The 20,579-nt window shown below is 50.5% G+C and overlaps 1 protein-coding gene across 2 annotated transcripts in view; it reads left to right on the forward strand.

The window, feature by feature from the left end:
* The first annotated feature begins 731 nt into the window (after nt 1-731).
* ALX4 (ALX homeobox 4) overlaps nt 732-20,579 on the forward strand; it is a 44,830-nt gene continuing 24,982 nt past the window's right edge. Inside the window, exons 1-2 of one of the 2 annotated variants that reach the window (XM_032112559.1) lie at nt 2,060-2,241; nt 7,028-7,187. In XM_032112559.1, the coding sequence (XP_031968450.1) occupies nt 2,062-2,241; nt 7,028-7,187 (340 nt within the window). In that variant the 5' untranslated portion in view covers nt 2,060-2,061. Of the gene's footprint in view, nt 2,242-7,027; nt 7,188-20,579 lie in introns of both variants that reach the window. The other variant, XM_032112558.1, reaches the window with a different exon arrangement.

Raw genomic sequence — 20,579 nt, forward strand, 5'->3', positions numbered from 1 at the left:
GGTGGGCGCCTATTCTTGTCAGATCCAAGCTAATGAAAACGGCGGAGCCGGTCTTGCTCGTGGAGCAAAGGCCTGGAGGGTGGCGGTGGCCACGGGCCCCTCCCGAGCCGTCGTCTCGGGGGTCGCATTCCCATTCTGCCGTCCCGCTCCCTCTTGAGCCGCATCCCGCTCCCCCCCGCACACACAGATATATACACACACACATGAAAGCCACCAGTTCCCCCCGCTCTGCACGGGGTGGGGGAAGCGACGCGCGAGAAGGGAGGACACATGGTCCGGGCCCCGGGGGGAGCCCGCTGGGAGCCCAGAGCAGCCGCCGATGCCCCGCTCCTCTCCCGCAGCCGGCTCCGCTGCGGCCCGCGCTCCCGAAGGGGTTAAGGTTCTTCTTGCCTTCCCTTTCCGTTACTCTTTTTTTCTTTAATTTCGTTACATTTTTCTCTTTTCTTTTCTTTTCTTTTCTTTTCTCTTTTTTCTTTTCTTTTCTTTTCTTTTCTCTTTTTTCTTTTCTTTTCTTTTCTCTTTTTTCTTTTCTTTTCTTTTCTTTTCTTCCGAAGAACTGTGGATTTAGTTTGCGTAATATCTTTATTACTGAAAACTTCAAGGTAAGTGAGCAATAGAAACCAGATGTGGGGATGGGAGGAAGGCAGGGTAAGAGTAAGTAAGGGGTAACAGGAGTTAACTGGGGGAGGAGGGGAATCAGGTTGAATGGGGGGGGGGAAGGACGACGAAAGGTGAGTATTGATTTATTTTTAAGCTCTTTCTGGGTTGTAATTGACCCCTCAAACCATAAAGGGCTTCTGCTAGCCTCTGTCCCTTTGCAAGTCACCTCTGGCAATCCCAGAAGCTTGGTCCAATTCTGTGTGTTTGGTGACTCTGTTAAAATCCGTCCCTGCTGCCCTCCCGTTTGGATCCAGTAGTTTTACACCTGAAGAGAGCATGTTTTTAGAGGTAAATAAATAATAACCATCATAAACGTGCGGCGAGATCCGACGGAGAGCTCGCCCGGCTCTGTGCGGGGCGACTCCGACACCGCTGTGTCACGGTAGGGAAAGGGCTCACGGCATTGCTAGGAGAGCTGTCGGCCCTGAAGGGGTTAACGGGAGGGGGGAGGCTTAAACGCAGATAGCTGCGGGGAAAATCCGTATTGCCTTTAATAGAGAGGAGAGGGTCGCAGAGGCGAGGGTCCCCACAGCTGGGGCAGGGAGCAGAGGAGAGAGCCGCAGTGAACAGAGCGTGTCACGACCATTAAATCGTCCCCGGCGCTTCCGCCGGCGCGGATCCCGCACTCATCCCTTCGTGGCGTTTATGTCATCTGCTTGATTTTCTGGTTTTTAATCATAAAAGTTTCGGGGCTGGTTTGTTTTTCTGGTTTGGCTTATTTTTTATTTTTTTTTAAACACAAAAGATATGACCTCCACCCTCCCTCTGCTTCCACACACCCCCATACACACACACTCACACACACCCCTTCCTGGGCCCCCTCCCCTCCACTGTCATCATCTACATATTAATTGGGGGAGAGGTCTCCCTCTCTCTCTCTTTTTTTTTCCCTATGTGGTGGGGGGGAAAGTGCAGAGAAGAGCCTCTTTAGAGTGTAGTTTGGAGAGAGACATGGAGGGCAAGCGTATGTGAGAGTAGGGAGGGAGGGAAAGAAAAAGACCACTTTTACTGTGCTAGAACTTAAGGGGGTTTGGAGATCTGGTCAGCTTTCACGAACATCTGAATCCTCTTAGAGCTCCCCGGCCCAGCTGTGAGTGTGTGTCTATGCGAGAGGGAGAGAAAAAGAGTGGTTCCTGGTGCCCCTCCAAGCGCATTAAGGACACTCGGGCCTTTTAATTTTAGGAATGAATGCTGATACTTGTGTTTCTTATTGTGATCCGGCTGCCATGGATTCCTACTACAACGCAGCCTCCCAGGACACAGAAGGCTCCTCGCCTTTTAGGGCATTTCAAGCAAGTGACAAGTTCAGCCCTACTTTCCTGGCCAGCAAAGGACAAGGCTTTGGTGACAGCAGCACTAAGTGCCGGAGCCGCTACAGCCAGCAGGAATGTCAGTCCCTGGATGGCAGCGTGCAGGCTCCCGGCTCTGCCGGGGCTCCGGCCTCCTTTAACAAATACCCTCCGCAGCAGCAGCCGCCGCACCTCTACATGCAGCGAGGCCCCTGCAAAACCCCCCCGGACAGCAACATCAAGCTGCAGGAGAGTAGCGGCCACAACGGAGCCCTGCAGGTCTCCTGTTACGGTGAGTCCTTGGCGTGCGGCGGGGAAGCATTGGAGGCGAAAGCGGAGAGAGACTCCCGGGCCTGGGAAGGGCCTCCCGGGAACGTGGGGGGTGGCTGCCTGGCAGGACAAACCCTACCGGGCTCAAGGAGACCTTGCCCGGCTCCGGCGCGCAGCCCCCTCTCGCCGCAGCGGGGGCCGCCGTGCCCCACGAATTTCTTCATTCTCAGCCGGGTCTGGAGCCCGCGATGCCCGCGGGAAGCCGCCTTCCCTCGTGTCCCGCTTAGCGGTGATCTTAATCGTAATTTCGGAATGCGGGCGATGCGCTCCCGCAAAGCGTTAGCTCTTGAGCAGTGCGGGGAGCTCCGCGGAAACCGGGACAGAAACAGAAATAGCGGAGCGCCGGGCTGTGCGATGTATTCTCCCCGGGGACGGTTTTCCACAGAAAGAATTTCTGGAAAATTTCACCGAAACCATCACTTTTCGCGGTAACGGCCTCTCCTGTCTCTCACTCACTCCCCTAATTGCCACTCCCCTAATTGATTTCTGCCCGGCTGCAGATAACCCCCTCGCATCCCCTCCGCGGGTCATTAGCGGCAATTAAGACACTCCCTCGTGCTGGCGCTCGACAGTACAGCAGGGAACGGGGGCGCTTCTCATGTCGTTTCCGAGCGTGGCTTTAAAAGGCTTCTTCGGGAGGTTTCCGCTGTATCGTGGTGGTTAGGGAGAAGCAAACCAACCAAACAAATAACCCCCCTCCCCCCCCAAAAAACAAACAAGCAGTAAAATTCAACAACGAAACAAATAAACCCCCCTAATCAGTCTTCCCAAGAAGAGAAAGTGGAAATGTAAGCTCTTCCTTTCCCTCCCGGTGATCTCTGTGTGGGCCGAGGGGCTGCCCCGGCCTAGATTCAGCGCGGCGCCGCTGACGGGGTTTCATCCCCGACGTGTCAGTCCCAAAGGTAGGGAAAGCTATAGGACCGTGTCTCGAGGGAGACCATAAGACGGGCAGTGACTACGGACTGGGGGCACACGGGAGGTGGAAGAGGTCCGGGTCAGGCCAGCCATCCCACTTCTAGGTTCTCGCCGTCATTTGAGCACTCTTTGCCCTCTTCACCCTTTTCCCCCATTTTTAGACTTAAAAAGGGGTAGAGGCGCCTTACCTCTGCCCGTTTCCCAAACCCCGGCGTGCCAGGTCGCCTTCAGGCGCCGTCCCTCGCCTCCTGCTTGTAGCTGAGGTGACCCTGGATCCAGGTCCACAGCCTCAGTTCCCCCACGCACAGGGGATTCCCCTTCATAGGCAAAGGACATGAAGTCCTCTCCATACAGACGCAGGCATAGCCAAGGTACGCTGCCCTCGGACGGGCTCCTGCCCCAACCCGCATGGGTCCTTCCTGTACCCTGTGGCACAATCATCCTCCCGCGGGTATCTCCTCACCGGGCCACGGAGTGGCATGAGGGCTCTCTTTGAGGGCTGCTTCCGCGCTTTTTCTGGCCAGAACTGGGGCTTTGACCCTCTCCTATGCTCCCTCTCTTCCCCCGCCCTTTCTCCGTGGGCGGACAACCCCCACCAGCCTCAGGCCCGCTCCTCATCCGCGCAGGCCTCTGGGGTCAGCCCGGCCTCCACGGGAAAGGACGCGGTGGGACAGGGGAGCCCCGAGGGGTTGTGGTCCGTGCGGGAGGTAACCGGTCCCCACTTCCTTCGGCAATGGGATCGCAGGGCAGCCCTCCGTGCCTTCCCGGCTGCTCTGACATCCTCTCTCTGCTAACCCGCTCTCTTGTTTTTGTAGGTTGCAAAGCCCAGGGCGCCGGCATAGCCTGTGATGACACATTACAACCCCCCAGTAGAATCACACGAGTTTATTGCCCTCCTAATACGTCCGGGGTTCCCTGATTTATTTTCAAGAGGAGCTCGGGGTTCTCCGTCAGTGGGAGCCCCGCGGCGGCGGCGGGTGGCCCGGCCCGGGGCCCGGCCCGGCCCAGACCGCGCTCGTTGTGAGCCCCTTGTGATGTGGCTGGGGACGGTGGGCTGTAATGAGAGACACATGGTTCGGCAATGATAATTAATAGCAATAGTGATAATAATAGTGCTTAACGGTTGAAGAGAGAGACTCGCTAATAACAGACAGATCGGGGTTTCACGGAGCGATTGCAACATCCGTAGGCGCCTCTCCGCCTTTTCCCAAACCGCGAGACCACCGCGCCGGGCGCAGGAGTTGTGCCCCGGCAACGCCGCGACGAGCTAAAGGGACGGGGAAACCTCCGAGCCGGAGTAGATCCCCTCGGCGCGGGTGAGCGCGGGGGAAGAGAAACCCGTCCTCGTTCTCTGCAGCGGGCACAAGCGCGGTCAGCCAGGGCGCACACGGCACCCGAGGCGGGTGAGGAGAGCTGCCCGGAGAGGTTTGCTCGGGAAGCCGGGGACAGGCGGCTGTCCCACCGCCGCCCGCCGAGACCCCGCCGCGGCTTCGGTGCTGGTCCTGCCGTGCGCGTTGTGCAGAGGTGAAGGAGCGCGGCAGGGACCGCTGGCTCCGCGCGTCCCCTGTTGTCCGGGCCTGAGCAGGATGCTGGAGTGGTGGGAAGCCGGGACCGTAAACCCCTCAATTTAAAAAACAACAAAACCCCAAAAGAAGAGGAAAAAGCCCTCAACCAAGCAAAACACAAACCGAGGCCAACCAGCAGGCAGGCTCTCCTGCCGGTGGATACCCAGGCGGCCGGCTTCCCTCGCTCCCGTAGCGGCGGCGGGTCCATCGCCCGGCCTGGCCCCCGCCTGGCCCGGTACCCCCTCGAGGGGGTGCTGCTCCCCGCACGGTGTCCCCGTAGCCCTCGCCTCCGCCTTTTCCCTGGTCGCTGTGGAGGTCCCGGACGAGCCCGGAGCGGAGCTGCCGGGCGCTGCGGCGGGGGCCGGGCCGGCGGGGCACGGCAGGCATGGCACACACTCCGCGAGCCGCAGGGACAGGGTGTCCCCTCCTTTTTTTAGCTGTTTAATTTCATTTTATTTCTTTAATAAACACGTCTTTTTGTGTTATAAAAAGCCAGAGCCTGCCATCTATTGCTCTCGGCTTCTATTTCTAGATCTAAGACCTTCTACTGCATTGTATGGATAAATATAGGCCAGGGAGAGCTGCGGCCGTAAATACACGGAGGACACGGACGGCAATCATCGGAGCGCTTCCAGCCCGGCTTCTGGCAGGGACAGCGGCACCGGGCGGCCTTGGCTCTCGACCGGGCTCCCCGCGGCCCCCTCGCAGCGGCGGCTGCCGGCCTGGCCCTATGGGGTTCCCAGCAGGGCTCCTCCTGCGCCTACCCGGAGCCCGCTGCCCCTGCGCTGAGACGGGCCGGCAGCCTCGCACGGCTTCCTCCGAGAATAGGGGCACGGGTTATTCCGCAAACCGGCACGGGCAGTGAAAGCCGAATTCTTAAATAACAGTCATAGAATCATAGAATCATCACGGGTGGAAGAGACCTTCAAGATCATCCAGTCCTCAGAACAGGTCATATATCTTGGCTTAGGAGGGGGAAAGGCTTTCGAATGATTTATGTGCTGTAGTAATCTGACTTGCTATTTCTACTGCTCGGAGCTGAAGTAAGTTATATTTCTTGAAACATGTGTATTCACATACCCCTATACACACAGAAATGTATACGTATATTGCAGTCTAGAAATACCGGCTGGAACAAAATCCTTTGGGGAGTGAAGGCGAATGTGATGGGGATATTTGCTCAAAGGAAACAGGAGAAAGGAAACGGCTTTCTCTAGCAGAGGAAATTCTTTAAGTACCGCGTTATGCAAATAACGACCATTTCTTTTATTTAGCTATCAAATAAAAAGTGCGACCGTAAGTGGGGTATTACTAGAAGTAGAGAAAGTCACTGCTGTAGGAATCGGAGGCTCGTTGCGTGCTTTTTAAATTGACACTTTTAATGGATTTCTTCTCCTCCTCCTTCCCTGATGTAATGTAAGCTGCAGGCACGGCAGGAACGAGCTCGCTGGCGGTCCCTCTCCGCCTCCCGCGAGAGACCGCTCTCTGCCAGGCGCTCGGGGCTCCCCGCGGCGCCGCGCAGAGCCCCCGCCGACGTTCAAGGGCTCTGCGGAGTTCGCCGTGCGCCGGGGAGGGCCGGCGGCGTCTGCCCCCTTCCTCCGGCTTCGGCCGCAGCCCCGTGCCCGGAGCGGAACGGGGTAACGGGGGCCGTGTGTTCGCCTTGGGACTCCCTCAGGGCTCCCCCACCTCGGCCGTCCGGCTGAGGATCTCCGCAGGAATGGCTCTGCCAGGAGCGGGATGGCGGTCCCTGCCCCTCGCCCGCCGAGAACCCGGGGGGCAGAGGACTTTGGGTGGGGTGTCCCGAGCTGCGGCGGCCCTTCGGTCCTGCCTTCCCTTCGCTCTCCCCGCAGCTTTGATCTCGGCCCCGGCTCCTGCCCGGGCTCCTTCGCCGCGGCTAGGAGCGCAGGCGGGGAGGCAGGCGGAGTGCTCGGGATCCCCCCGCACCTCTCTCCGCCGGGGTGGGGAGATGCTGCTGCCCTGATCCCCGCGGGGGGCAACAGGGGAGTATAAAGGGGACAAGTGCGCGGGAGGCAGGCGCGAGTGGGGAAGGGGACAAGGGGGGACGTGATCCAAGCTGGCGTCGGGGAGAAGGAGCCGGCAAGCGAAGCCAGGAGGGCGGGGAGGCGAGGCGAGCTTCGGGGAGCTGGGCGGCAGAGCCGGCCCTTCCCTCCCGCTGATGTGGGACCGGCTGCCCGGCGAGGCTCGGCCGCCGGCTCCCGGCGTGCTGCTGACGCCGCCCTGGCAATAGCCCTCTCTTTTCCACAATAGGGCCACCAGATCTGCCATTCAAGGGTTCCGGCACCCTCCCAGGGAGGGGAGGGAGCTCTCGCCAGGAGTTTGGCTAAACCTCTGTTTGAACAGACACTCGGAGGTGCGGGATCTCCTCCGCGGAAACCTGCGGGATTTCCTCAGGGAGCCAGACGCGAAGGTAGGGCTCACGTTCCTTATCGCTAGGGCCGCGCAGGTTTATTCGCGGTTCTTTCCAAAAGGTGTTTTGCGCTTCTCTTGAATTGGACGGTAGATCTGGCTGGAGGCTTTTATAGGATTCCTGACCCGAGCTGTTTATAACACTCATGTGTCAAAGGACCGGGAGACTCCCTCCCCCTTGTATCCCTGCCGCTCCCTCCTTGCAGTAAGATTTCTTTTCGCACTAGAGCTGTTTATTTTCGACTTGTCCGCTGCTGATTGGGATTAACTCCGCTTTAGCCCTACACTTCAGCAGCGCACGCCTGTAAACCCAGCAGGACGTTACCAGCAACAAGAAGGTGCGGAAAGAGAGAGAAAGAGTCTTAAAACTTTTACTAGTCTTAATTGTTTTGAAAGCAACACAGAGCGAAGCAGACGAGAAAAATACTGATGGAAAGAGAGATTTGGAGATGCTTGTTTGAGTACGTTTTTTTCCTAAGGGTTTGGTGTAGGAGTCCTATTAACAATATATGCCGATGCCAGATAGCACAAATGAGCTGTGTGTGTGTTATCTGGAGCTGCAGGCTGTTTATTTTGTGCAGCCTTTTGAGTGTACATTCAGTGTGGTTGCATGACTAACTGGCTGGAGTGATTCACTGGCTGCTTTATGGGTGACTGCTCAAAACAAGTTGTGAATCAAAAGAGATTTCTTTGGCTGTGGTTTCTAACCTCCCAAGTTAAAGGCACCCACGGTTTAAGGGGAGCTAATGTGCAGACTTCAATCCCTCAGATCGTGAAGATTTATTCGTTCTCCGAGCCCTGCGTTCAAAGCCATGATGAGTTTCCCTTGTAAGAGGGAGGTGGTGTCTGAGAGGCTCGGAGCCAAGGTCTGCTGCTAAAGGACAGCTCCAGACCTGTCCATTTGGTCTCCCTAGTTCCTGGCCCTTTAGCCAGTTTTGCTCCCTGGGGTCCTTAAGATGCTTTATTATTTGTTCAGGGCATTTTTGTAGCTGTAGCAATTCTCAGGTTAAAAGTGTGAATGTGTCTCGGGGAAGTAAGGGACTTTTATTCTCACTTTACAGTTGGAAAAACTGACACTTGGAACACCCGAGCGGCTTGTGCAAGGTGAAGCTGTGGCCACTCAGTGGCATCAGTGTGACTTTCGCAGGGCCGTGGCTCCGGCAAAAGGAGGCACTCAGCCAGCTAGAGAAGGAATCATTGCTGGAGTCAGAAACTCACAGAGTAGAGGTCCCGTGTGTGATTTTGTAGGGGCTTTTACTTAGGTTTCTTGACAGTCATGTCCTTATTCTGTGCAAGAAGCTGTAAGCAATTGGTGTGTTCTCATATGTTCTGGTCTCTCAGCATGTAAAATAGGCTCAGCCTGCCAATCCACGTTTAATGGTCTAATCTGTAAAAAGCAACTCATCAGTGTAGGCAGCCTATATTGGCTAACACAAGATATGAGTTGTGCTTTTCAGAAAATGCTGAGCAATCCCTGCCCCAAAGTCGCATGTTTCTGAGGTACTCCTCCTACATATCTGAAAAAAAAATCCCATCTCAATTGTTAATCATGTCGGAAAGCACAGGTCTAATATCTTTATGTAGATACATTTTCAAAAGGAAAAGAGAGAGAGTTCTGGATTAGGAGAACCCTAAATGGTAATGCAGCTGATATAGGACCCCTGTGACTTGAGAAACATTTACTAAGAGATGGATGGGAATATTTCTTATTAATAAAATGTCAGAGCAATGTATCATAGTTACATGCATCTGAGCAGCCTCAACTTCTAAAGGAAAGTTCATAAGTAAAGGAGGAGAGCTGCTTACATATATTAAATAAATGACCTCCACTTTATTTCTGTGTAAGTTCAGATGATTCAATATTATACATACTGGTGAATCTGCTTGGCCACATTTTTCACTAGTGCTTGCAAATCATCTTCATATTTTGACTGTCACATAAGTAGACACAATGTGAAAGAGCAATTGTGATCACCATGATAATTCTAAGGTCATTTTTTGGTCAAAGAGAGGAATCAGCGAGAAACAGGAGAAATGGATGGAGAGAGGAAGGAGCAGACATGAATGAGGAGAGGCAGGGGGAGAAGAAGAGGAGATATTTTGGATGAGTAATAAGCAGGGACAGACTCAGCATTATTATGGAAGGTGGCGTGCAACTGATTTTACAAACTATCTAAGTATGAATGCACCAGTATCAAATTCTTTATATCTCCCTTGAGAATAGCTGTGATTCAGCATTTAGTAGCTGCTGTCTTCAGGTCCCAGCAGGATTTAGTCATGACAAGCTGGTATGTCATGAGCTGTGGTCTCTCATCTGCACTGATTGAAGATCGTTGTGTTACCCAGCTCAACATTAAATATATATTTAAGTCTATTTGTACCTGATTTTATTTTTATGAAGATGCAGTTTAAGTGTTTATCTTTTTATATTTAATCTGCTTACTGGAAATGGATGGTTGAATCAGTATTATTTCTAAATATATTCTTTATTAGCAAGGACTGTGTTCATTAGCTGTAAGGAAGTGGGTAAGCTGGTGGTGGAGCCTGAAAGGTAACCTGGTTTACTCACCAACAGACATGCTGTATGCTGAGCCTGGGTGCAAACCCTGTGGGGCTTATGAAGATAACAGCCACCTTAATTCAGTGGAAGTCTGAAAACCCTACAAAACCAAAGGGCAGGAAGACAACAGCATCAAGGCCCATCAGAGAAATGCTGTCAATGGGGAATGAGGAAACTGAGGAAGAGAACAAATGTGTTGGGCAGACTGGTGTCTGGGGGAATAAAATAAACTTGTAAGGTCTCAGTATAACTTCTATCTGATTGCTGTTGTTCCCCATCTGGGCTCTGTGTGCAAGCACTGCTGCCTAAAAGAAATATCTCATGTTGCATCAGTTCCTCCCTGTAGTGGAAGCAGTCCCCTTGGGACTTTGGATATTGACTGACTGCTTCACTTGGGAGCTGTAACATCGTTTTTGGGGTAGGATGCTGTTTCCAAAAAGGGAAATGGGGAACTGTATTCATTCTTTTGATGCAAGAGAGATCAGATAACAAAAGTGCTTGCAGACATCTAATCTATTCAGGAGCAGTGGGAAGTGAAAGAAATTCACACCAGAATTAAATCAAAAGAAACCAAAGTTGTACAGTATGCACACAGAAAGAGTGCAATACTGAGAATTTTCCCAGAAAGGGTCAAAAACAATCAGAGAATGACTCTGTTCTGGGAGAGGGCTCAGAGAGATCTGAAGGCCCATATGCAAGACCATGACTCTGAGAGGTGTTGAGGACTGGGTGTGACACAGGCTAGAAGTTGTTTCACAAAACAGGGGAAAGAGGAAAATATTGCTCAGCCCAAAACTAAACACGAGACCTGTGCCACAGCAAGGTTTCTGAAAGAAAAGAGAAACATTTCAAAAATTACACCAAAGGTTCACTGGGATACCACCCTGCTGGGCATGGAGCTAGTCCCAGGCTGTTGAGTGTGCCAGGTGGGGATGGGTCACCTATGAGACTGGCCCTTTCCAGTGTGTGTGCACAAGACCACGGCATCAGGCTTTTCCTGCCCCAGAGATGTCACTCAAGAAATACTGCATGGGAGGCTGATGCATGTCTATTCCCACTGTGCAACTGGCTGGAAAGAGGATCTGGGCAGAGCTTCGTTCTGCAGAGCTTGTTCCCAGAGGAGAGCCTGAGGCCAAACAGTGAGGCAGGGTATGCACTAGAGCCTGGACCGCAGTGCTGATCTACAGTTCAAGAAGCTGCAAGACCTTCTGGAGCACCATGCGGTTCTTTTCCAGCCTTCCCTGGGATGGTGCATGCCCAGACCTCTTCCTGGAGTAGAGTCAGGAGCACAGCTGTGGCAAGGACCCATAGCTGAGAGCTGAGAAGCACTGTGCTATAGACATAATCTGGCTTATCAAGATTTGGTCTGAACCTTCATAAGCAGATTGGAGCCAGATAGCACTCTGAGCTAGACAGGACACAGCCAAATGCTAGAAGGCAAGAGGAAGAAGAGCCTACCTAAATTGGCAGAGGACCTGCAGACATTTTGTGCTCCTCACATCTCCAGTGAGGACTTCCAAGACAAATAGCCGATGGATCAATTGCTAGACAGTTAGTCAGGTTGTGCAGAAGGCCAGAAACATCCATGGAGCTGTGGGATTTATAGCAGAGCTTAAATACTGCATTTCATCTCTTGAACAGAAGTTGGAAAGCTGCTACTGGAAGAGAGGGAAGCTGGTTGCTTTATATAGGTCCTGTGCTACAGAAATGAGTATTTCCATCCAGTTCATACCACTCCAAGCTATTAGAAAAAGGGACTTAGGAAGGATAGAAAGCAATGGGGTATTGGCTACAACATCAAACATGAGTGCAGCGACTAAGTTAACTGCTCTGTTGGGGAGGGGAAATATCCACAGAGAGGGTTGTTATAAATATATGGCTGGTCAGGACAGAGCCTCATTAAAATCTACTGAAAGGCCCAAAGTCAGCTCAGGAAACAGGGGGACCTGGAGCTGCGCATGCAAAGTTGGGTGATGCTGGTTTTGAGTTAGAGTTGAAGCTATAATAAGGCTTATTTGTGCCCAGACTTGGATATTAAGTTGGTGTCCAGAGAACCCTGCTGTTCCCTTGTAGCCTTTAATTAGTTTGGTTTTGTGGCTGGTTGTCCTGGAAATCCCCTTTTCCTCAGCCTTGGTGGTGAAAATTGGAGTTCTTCGTTGAACATCCTATTTTTCTCCATTTGTCAGCAGACCCCCTCAGACAGTGGGCAATGGGAATAGCCGAGTAGCAGGAGAGGGATTTATCACCTGTGTAATTTACAGTCATCACAGGTGCTCATTCAGGTACTGCAGTTGGTCATTGAAACCAGAGAGGGAGATGATGGCACAGTCCAAAATGTAGCCCTCACCCTCGCATGGGTCTGACGGAAGGCAGGGACTGAGGAAAATATTCTTGCTGGCAAAAAATGCATGCGGGAGAACGGACTGCTGGGATCCAGGAAATGGCTCAGCACAGCCAAGGTAGGGGATGAACTAACACTCAGCATATACATCACTGCAGATATGACCTGGTCAGTCAGCACCAGGGCTTTCAGCCTGCAGTGTTTTCCTTCCAAAACCTGGCTCATATGAAAGAAAGAGGTTTGGGCAATCCGTTTGTGGCGCCTGCCTCTGTGGGCAGGCCCTGAGCTGTCTCTTTGAGCTTCTACACAGTTTTTGGACCTCATCAGTTGTCCTGGTTAGAAAAGAAGGCCAGCAAGAGCTTTGCTGTGTAGTATATTAACCAGAGGGTGCTTGTGTCTTACCATTACTAGATAATATCTGGGATGTGCCTTACTAGGTTCATTTTGGTTTCCACAGTGAATATCTGGAGGTGAAAACGGCTTTCGTGTTAGCACAAGTCCATAAAATACTGTAGTGTGGGTCTCCCATCCTCTGTGTACAGCAGCCCTCCCTCGAGAAACCAAGACAGCAGGTAGTACATGGGCAGCCACCCAGTCCCTGTGGTACAGCTGGGGATGTCCTGGTGTGTGCTGAGCCCTTCAACAGGAACCAATGATGTTTTATGATGGTGCTGTCATGAGCTCCAGGCTGCCAATCTAAACTGAACCCAGAGCAAGGTGAACTGCTGAAGAGAGGCATAAAATGCAGCCTGGGCAAACTCAGCCAGGAGCAAAGGGGCAGTGCTTCCTCAATGTCAGGGAAGGGAGCACAGAACTGTCAGCCTGTCTAGCCTTGCAGGATCCTGCTCCTGCTCAGCTGCAGACTTGCCAGGATTACAAAAGCTCCACACGCCCCTTGTGAGAAGAGAAAGCTACCCCGACAGTGAAAGGAGAGCAGCCAGGCATTTTCAGGGCTGAAGCAGTTTCCATTGAACACAGCTGGGGGTGCCTGTGGGGTCGGAACAGCACTGACACAAGAGCAGTCACCAAAGACTTGTTCTGCCAGTGCCTTGTTCAAAGGCCTATTTTTGGGCAGATACCTCCCTCAGCAGGGCAGCAAGAAAAAACTGAGACTGCATCCTTTTTTACCTCCTTCTTCCACAGTGTGCAGGAATGAAAACTCTCCTATTTCATCCGTAGATGTAAGTTTGCAAGAGCAGAGTTCATGGAACTAAGAGGGAGAGTTCCTCAGAAAGACTCCTGGTGTCAAACAAGGCGTGATTAAAATAAAAAATCCCTTGTTTGGCAACCTTGTCTGCTTTTTGACTCTTTTCAGACTAGCAAGGAAAAAGCCCTCCGGTCGTGGTGGGAAAGCTTGGAATTTAAAGATGAAATGTACAGGAAACGGGAAAACAAAACAACGTGTGACACGCACTCATGACAGCTCATTATCACGAAAACACTCAAAAAAGAGGTTCTGATGTTTTGCTATGATGTCTTGAAGTTGTAAAGTCTTTAGTCAAGCCATGAGAGAGCTGGTTTTGAGGAAAATGCAGACAGATGATGGAGAGTTACTACAATGAAGTGTGATGCTTTTCTTGCATGTGTTGTATTTCTGAAGTGGGTCCCCAAAGATGGGGACAAACCCTACTGGGCAGTGTCTCCTGGGGGCCTTACTGTGATTCATTGCTGTTGGTGTTGTTGGGCCTTTGCCTGAGACAGAATCTGCCAGACAATATTTGTTGGTAGCTATGGATTTCTTTAGAAAATGACCTGAAGTTTACCCAAAAAGGAACCAAGACGCTGTGATAGCAACCAAGCTTCTAAGGGATGAATTTTTCACCATATTTGGGGACCAAGACACAAAGAACATGCAACAAGGCAGAGGCTTTGATGCCAAAATATTTCAACAGGTTTGTCAGATGCTGGTAAAGGCCATAGGAGGTATCTAGCACCCTAAAGATGGTAGGAAGGAGAAGCTTGGCTGGTGCTGAGAGGAGGCATTGAGGCAACTGCATGCCACCCGGCCTGAGATAACTCCATTTACACTCCCTGGTCTCCCTGTGCTGCTCCTCAAGGCCTGGGTATCTGCCCTGTGTCAGCATCTGACAGACCTTAGTGTGTCTTGCACAGCACCAAAACCCCGTGAGTGGGCAACTGAATCAGCCCCCAGACACTTCACAAGAGATTGACAAAAGGACCAGGACTGGTCCAGCCCTTTGTCTGTTCTGTAGGGTTTAATGACTTTCAGTGTAAAGGGAAAGCACTGTCTGAGCCCAGTTCTCCTTGTCAGACATTAGCCAGGAAACATAGCACAGTCCTTGGGAGAAATTCATAAATCTGGACATGTAAGTCTGGCCTATCTGGACACTGCAAAAATCACGTGGAACAGCCTAGGTTTTTCTAGAGAAAATCTGCTGCAAACATTGCCTGAGGCAATGAATGTTCTCTGATGTAGGCTTTTGTGTGGGAACCTGGCTGACTGCACATCCTACAGAGATGGAGATCTTAGGAGCCTGCAGCAGATAAACCGTGGTCTGTAGCAGTGACCACATGCATGCATTAACACATAAGAGGCCAGTGGGTCCTGGCCAAGGAGAAGTTATGAGGGTAACTGAGTGGGTCCTGAAAGCCAAGAATACAGCTAAGGATGTCGAGTCTGGTAGAAATTAGTTCCCCACTGGGGAAATGTAGGGAATGGCCTCATTTAGCCCACAGATTTTATTAAAACCAAAAACTTTGCTGAGAACTCCTCCTCAGGAGTTCAAAAGAAAAGGGAGCAGCAGCTGAAAGCCTGCGGTGGCATCCCAGTGGGAGCAAAGTCAATCCAAGCTCTATGAAAATGTCCCAATAGGAAAATGCAATATGAGTATGTAAATAGCTACATCGGTTGCTCTGGCACTTCCTCCCTGTATGCCTGGCATGAGGTAGGTCCATGGGTCTGGTTTCTTCTGGAAGGAGGCTGAGCAGGACATGTTTTTGCAGCGTTATGCCCAACAGTGGTACACAAAGCAGTTCCCTTTGGTTCAGTCCTGTGCCAGAAGTATTACCACAGTGGTGTGAGCATGGGCACTGAAGACTGCCCAAAGCATATCCCAGAGCATGCCTGGCCCAGGTGGCAGGGGAAAGCATGGGACCTGGCAGTATGACAGTGATGGATGGCACTGTAGCACCAAGGTTGAGGTGACCTGCTCCTCGTCCTGTTGTGTCCTGCCCAAAGGGATGTTAAGGCAGAACACCCCTTTTCCAGGCAGGCAGTTCTGCTCCGCAGAACGGCCCCAGCTTCCTCCTGGGGCAAGAACATTAAATACAAAGATGGTACACTGGCTTCCAGACTGTCCCTGGCCGGTAATAATCTATGAAGCTTCTTACTGTAGCATCCAAACATCACAGTCCATCAGGTGACAGGAGACGAAGTAATCTTTTGTGTTTATGTCAGATCATGTCCTTGACAAAGTTACAAACACATTATGTAGTCCACCCCATACCACAGTTTGAAGTAAATTGGACAGTGTGCTATCCCTGTTTATAAGCCTCAGCTTCACCAGCTGTAGAAGGTGTCAGTGGGAAGAACAACGTGGTTTAAGCCAGTTTAGGAAGTCACATCTTTGCTTTGGAAAACAGAGGACATAAGCAGCAAATACTCAGAGGGTCCCTGATTCCAGGCAAGTCTCTTGTTACCAGCAGGCACAGACCAGGGCTGCGCTCCCTTCTTTGGGATAGAGAGTTTCCTCTAGCACTAAAACCTTGACTCTAAATCCCTGGCTCTTGGAAGCTACATACTCATAACTGTGTTCACTGAAGGAGTTTTGGAGTCCCATTATTTATATCAGACTGTATATTTTCTCCTGAGAACCCTATAAACAAAATGAATTGCAGAAGAAATCGCACATTCCCACACAGGCATGTTTGACTCTCATGGAGTCTGAAAAACCATGACCCAAATGTACTGTGAGATAGTAAATCTGAGAAGGCAGTGTGTGGGAAGCTTAGTCTGAGATGAGAGGGACAGAGAAAGCAACCCACTGCAGTCCCCAGCATCCTTCCCTACAAGTACTCTGAGCCTGGGAGCTGGAAATGCTTTGGGGAAGCAGAGGCCAGCTGATGGCTAGTGGTCCCACTAATTCCAGGAGCCCTCAGACATTGGAAACTGAAGTGTTTATCTGTTCTTCCTAAATTTCAACCCTTGCAGACAGGCTTGTTTCTGAAGAGAACAGCAAGACAGCTGGTGAAAAGGGGTCTTGCTTGCTCTCATCTAGGAAAGTCTGAAAGAGCACGTACCTTTCCAGCTGGTGCTTTCCATGTGTATTGATTCCAGCCCATGTTTTCTGATTGTGCATTTTATTCTCCTCTCTAGGCCATCCTGCCTGCAGTCACTCTTTCCACCTGCTTTTAAGGCCTCCTGTTGCTTCCCACCCTGCTGAAAAAGGCATCTTTTAAGCACCGAAGCTCTGCTTGTGGCACTGGCATCATGATGTCTCTAGGCAGAGACTTTCTGAGTTGTGGTCTGTGTCAGCACACAGCCACCCTTAGGGAGATCAGGTATCCCCAAAACAAGGGCTCCCCTAAGGAAGTATTTTGGGAGACAGGGAGCAGCAGGGATGAACGCCCCGTGCGTTTTTTTGCAAATTGTGAGCAAGGTATGATTTTTTGAGGTCTGTCTGGGACAGGATTGTTATTGGGATGATGTTAGTGAGTAATCTTTGGTCAGCAGATTGTGTGTGTGTGAACTGGTGCAAGGAGCAGGCAGCTGAAAGGGTATCTGTGGTGGTGAGTGGAAGGTAGGTACATGGCAGACACAAATGATGAGTCTCTGTTCCCTGATTGGATGAGCACCTCTGGCAAAAGCAGGTTTCTGGGACAAATATTCCTTTTCGCAAGTTCCTAAAGATGATTTCTGTAAATGTTTGCTAATGTTTACTTGACATTTGTAGTCACTCATGTCAATATGATCCTGTCCTGCCTGGAATGTTAACTGGAAGCAAACAAAAAAGTAGGCATGAACTCAGCTGATGTGGATACAGTTTTTAATTTAGGCTGATTTTCATGGTCATTATCTTTCACATAATCATCCAGTTTGGTTTAGAACTAGTGGTGCTCCAGGAGTTCCTCTCCTTCCAAGAGTCATGATTTTTTTGTTTTCTGTTGGGAAAATGTGTTACCAGAGTCACTGCTGTTTGTGTCTACTGCCTGACACTTCATACCACAAACCTGCATCCAGTTTCTTCTAACTTAATCAAAAGTTAACAATCTTGCCTAAAAGCTCCCACAGCAGTTGTTTGCCTCTGGCTGTTTTCATAATACCTTCTTTAAAAAAAGTTCTTCTGAATCAATTAAGCTGTTTCCAAGAATGTAACTAAAACTAAGCACATTTTTATTTTCTCCATGTCAGGAAAAAAATCTGATGATGACTTTTCTCATAAGTTCTGCTGCACTGTGCTGTGGAGCAAGATCATCAGATTTACAGTGGAGCTGAGTTTTGGGTAGGAAATGTGCTTTGCGCCTTTCATCTGAAAGATTATCCAACAACTAGCCATAAGGAGTTGTGGTTTGTACTGTCTCAGTAGTGACACCTTTGATTTTCACACCTAAAGACACTGCAGATTTCTCATGTTGTGGGAGTCTTTCCAGCCAGGTCTGAACCTACTCTTATTGCAGTGGCCATTTACCCCAGTAATTGGCCCAGACTTGCTTGGATCCAGGCAAAGAAGGGGAGCAAAGGATGGGATAAGGATAAGGAATTTTGATGAGGAACAAACTTGTCCTAAAGACTGAGGAGTGTTTTGGATTGAACGGGGGCTTATATCTACTTGGCCAAGATACAAAGGCATTGCATGATTCAGGCACCTGAGGGGCACAGCTGAGGCCAACAGGACCTTCACCTCCAGGCTGCAAGAGCATTAGACAGCACTAAGTACTTTTTAAAACTCAGGCTTTGATAGAGTGTCTGTGTGTGCCTGGTGGCTCTGTCTCCCTTTGCCATCCACACAACATGAGAAATAGCAGGGCCTCACCTCACCGGGCTCGCTGTGACTCAGGCATCTCCGCACGACCCTCCGGCACAGCCCAGTGGATGCCGTAGGAAGCCCAGAGGACACTGCTGAATAGGGTGTGCATGCCATGCAGTAAATAATGATCACCTTCAAACACTGGATGACGACGAGAAAATGGAGAACTGTTCACCCACAGAGAGGCATGCAGTGTATGTGATCCAAAGACCCAGAAAGCAAGAAGTATTTAGGAATAAAAAGTAAGAGGAATGGCACAAAAGCCCTTAAGAGAGTACTCTCGCTGCTCATCCTCTTAGGTCCAGTAGACATGTTTGGTCCTGGCATTGTGTTTAACTGTGGCGCCATGCAGGCAAGGACCATTCCAGCTGGCAGAGGCACCACGCAGTGTAACCATCTGCAGCCACAACAGCACCAGGGGCAACAACTTCTCCCTAGTCCCGGGGTGGCTTTATAAAGGAATTTGGTGGTGCAGGTGATGGTCAGAGATCCACACCTTGGCCTGGTTTGGTCACCACCAAGTTCAGTGAGTGGCCAGATTCCAGTAACTTTGGCCATCAGGGTCAAGTGGCTGGAGAGCATGTGCAGGATGGGCAGACACTGTGGGAATGCGGCTCACCAGGCACAAAGTCTGGGAAAAGAAGTGAAACATAGAGGTGGAAGAGAAAGTAAAGGTCAAATACTCTTGGCTCATGCAAACTTCTGGGATTTTGGGGTTTTTGGTTTTTTGTTTCATTTTTTTCCCCCTGGTGACAATTATATGTGTTGCAAGGTGAAGTAGTTCTCAAGAGAAACTAAATCCCTTTCTCTGACCTGGGAGTGCATAGCACTCTGAATTACTTGACAAGCACAGTTTACCCTTTGAGCAATTCATGACTCCCCTTTCACAAGTAAGAGCACACTTTTGTGCATGTTTTCCTTGCTCAGTACTACCTAATGGATTTTTTTTCCCTTAATAACTGTCATTTGACCTGCATCTTGGGTTCAATCCCCATATGGGCTATTCACTTCAGACTTGGACTCAGTGATCCTTGAGTTTCCAACTCAGAATAATCTATGAATCTGTGAATCTTGCTATTCTCAGATCAAAATTTAAAATGTGAGTTGCTGATTGAGAATACTATTTGTTGTTTATTTACTAGAGGAATATTAGGCACATTCATCCCATTTCCTCTGAGTGCCTCATTATCAATCAACCTTTGCCTCACTGCTTCTGTAAATAATTTTCATCCCTTTCCTTTGGGAACCCTGTGTTTGGGCTCTTGCACAAGTGTCTCATGAGAGTAATTGGCCAAGTCATGCAGTATCATTTTAACTCCTTGATGAGTTGGCAAAACCTCATTAAAGGGAGATTATTGAACAACACATAAGTACTTTTTGGATGAGGAAAGCATTGCACTTAAACCTTGATGCAAGTGGGGTTTCCCAGTATTTTACAAAGCACAGTGGCTGGCATCAGCTATTGGGATCATTCAAAAGACTTGGATTATCCAGACCTGGCTCCCATAGTCAATATATACCCTCTCTCTTCTGGGATATGAAGGATATGGAGCTAAAGCTCCAGAGGTGTCCTAAGTTGTATATATGTTTCAGAGCTGATGACAAATGAGGGAGAGTTTCAACCACTCCTTCCCTACTCCTCACAGCCCCAGCAGAAAAAAAGGTGAGGCACATGAGCGTAGCACTCACAACTCATGGTGGTCTCCCATGGGAGGCTGCAGCGGAGTTGGCTGCTCATGGCAAATAGTTGTGGTGGACATAGACCCAGAGCCAGGCTGAGGCAGGGGAGAATTGTTTGGTGCAGAGGCTGGAGGGAACCTACAGAGGCCAGGGGTTTATTAAACTTCAGTTTGGCTGGAGCTGAAATACATGCCTCTAGAGCAGGGCAGCAGGGGTTCACGAAGTCCTTTCTGTAGACATTTTATGACAGTCTTTGGGGATACATATAAGAAAACTGGGGCATTCTGAGTAATTAAAAAAAATATTTGTTTAGACTGTGTCAGGGTCAGCTGGAGTTTCCAAGCAAGCCAGTCTTAGTTGGATTTTTTTGTCTTTGCCCTTTCTCCACAGCTACAGTGTAGATACGCTGTGGTTCACGGCCAGTCCATGCAGTGCAGCCATGTCCCCTCAACACCTCAGAACAGCTCTTGAGATCAGAGAGACCTTGAGGTCACTGTGTACCTCCTGCACTGCATGTGGGCTCTTGGAGACCAGGGATGAGAGTCCCTGGCTACCAGGGATTGCTGCTGCCACCCTCAGACCCTGTCAGGAGTCTGGGCTTTCCCATCCCCATTGACATCAGCCCCTGAGGGGCTGCAGCATTGTCCCCACCTCATGAAGAGGATGTAAAGGTCGGGGGAAACAACCTGCTGCTCTCAGGTTTGCTGTTGGTTATTGTGTCTTCCTTCTTGGCTGGCAAGATCCCAGTTTGGTTGTGCTGCTTCTTGCCTCAGTTAGGGATTTTACTGCCCTGTTACTATCTGCCAGTAAAAGTTGATGCCAGTC

This window comes from Corvus moneduloides, chromosome 6, assembly GCF_009650955.1.
Source record: "Corvus moneduloides isolate bCorMon1 chromosome 6, bCorMon1.pri, whole genome shotgun sequence".
Classification (NCBI taxonomy): Eukaryota; Metazoa; Chordata; class Aves; order Passeriformes; family Corvidae; genus Corvus; species Corvus moneduloides.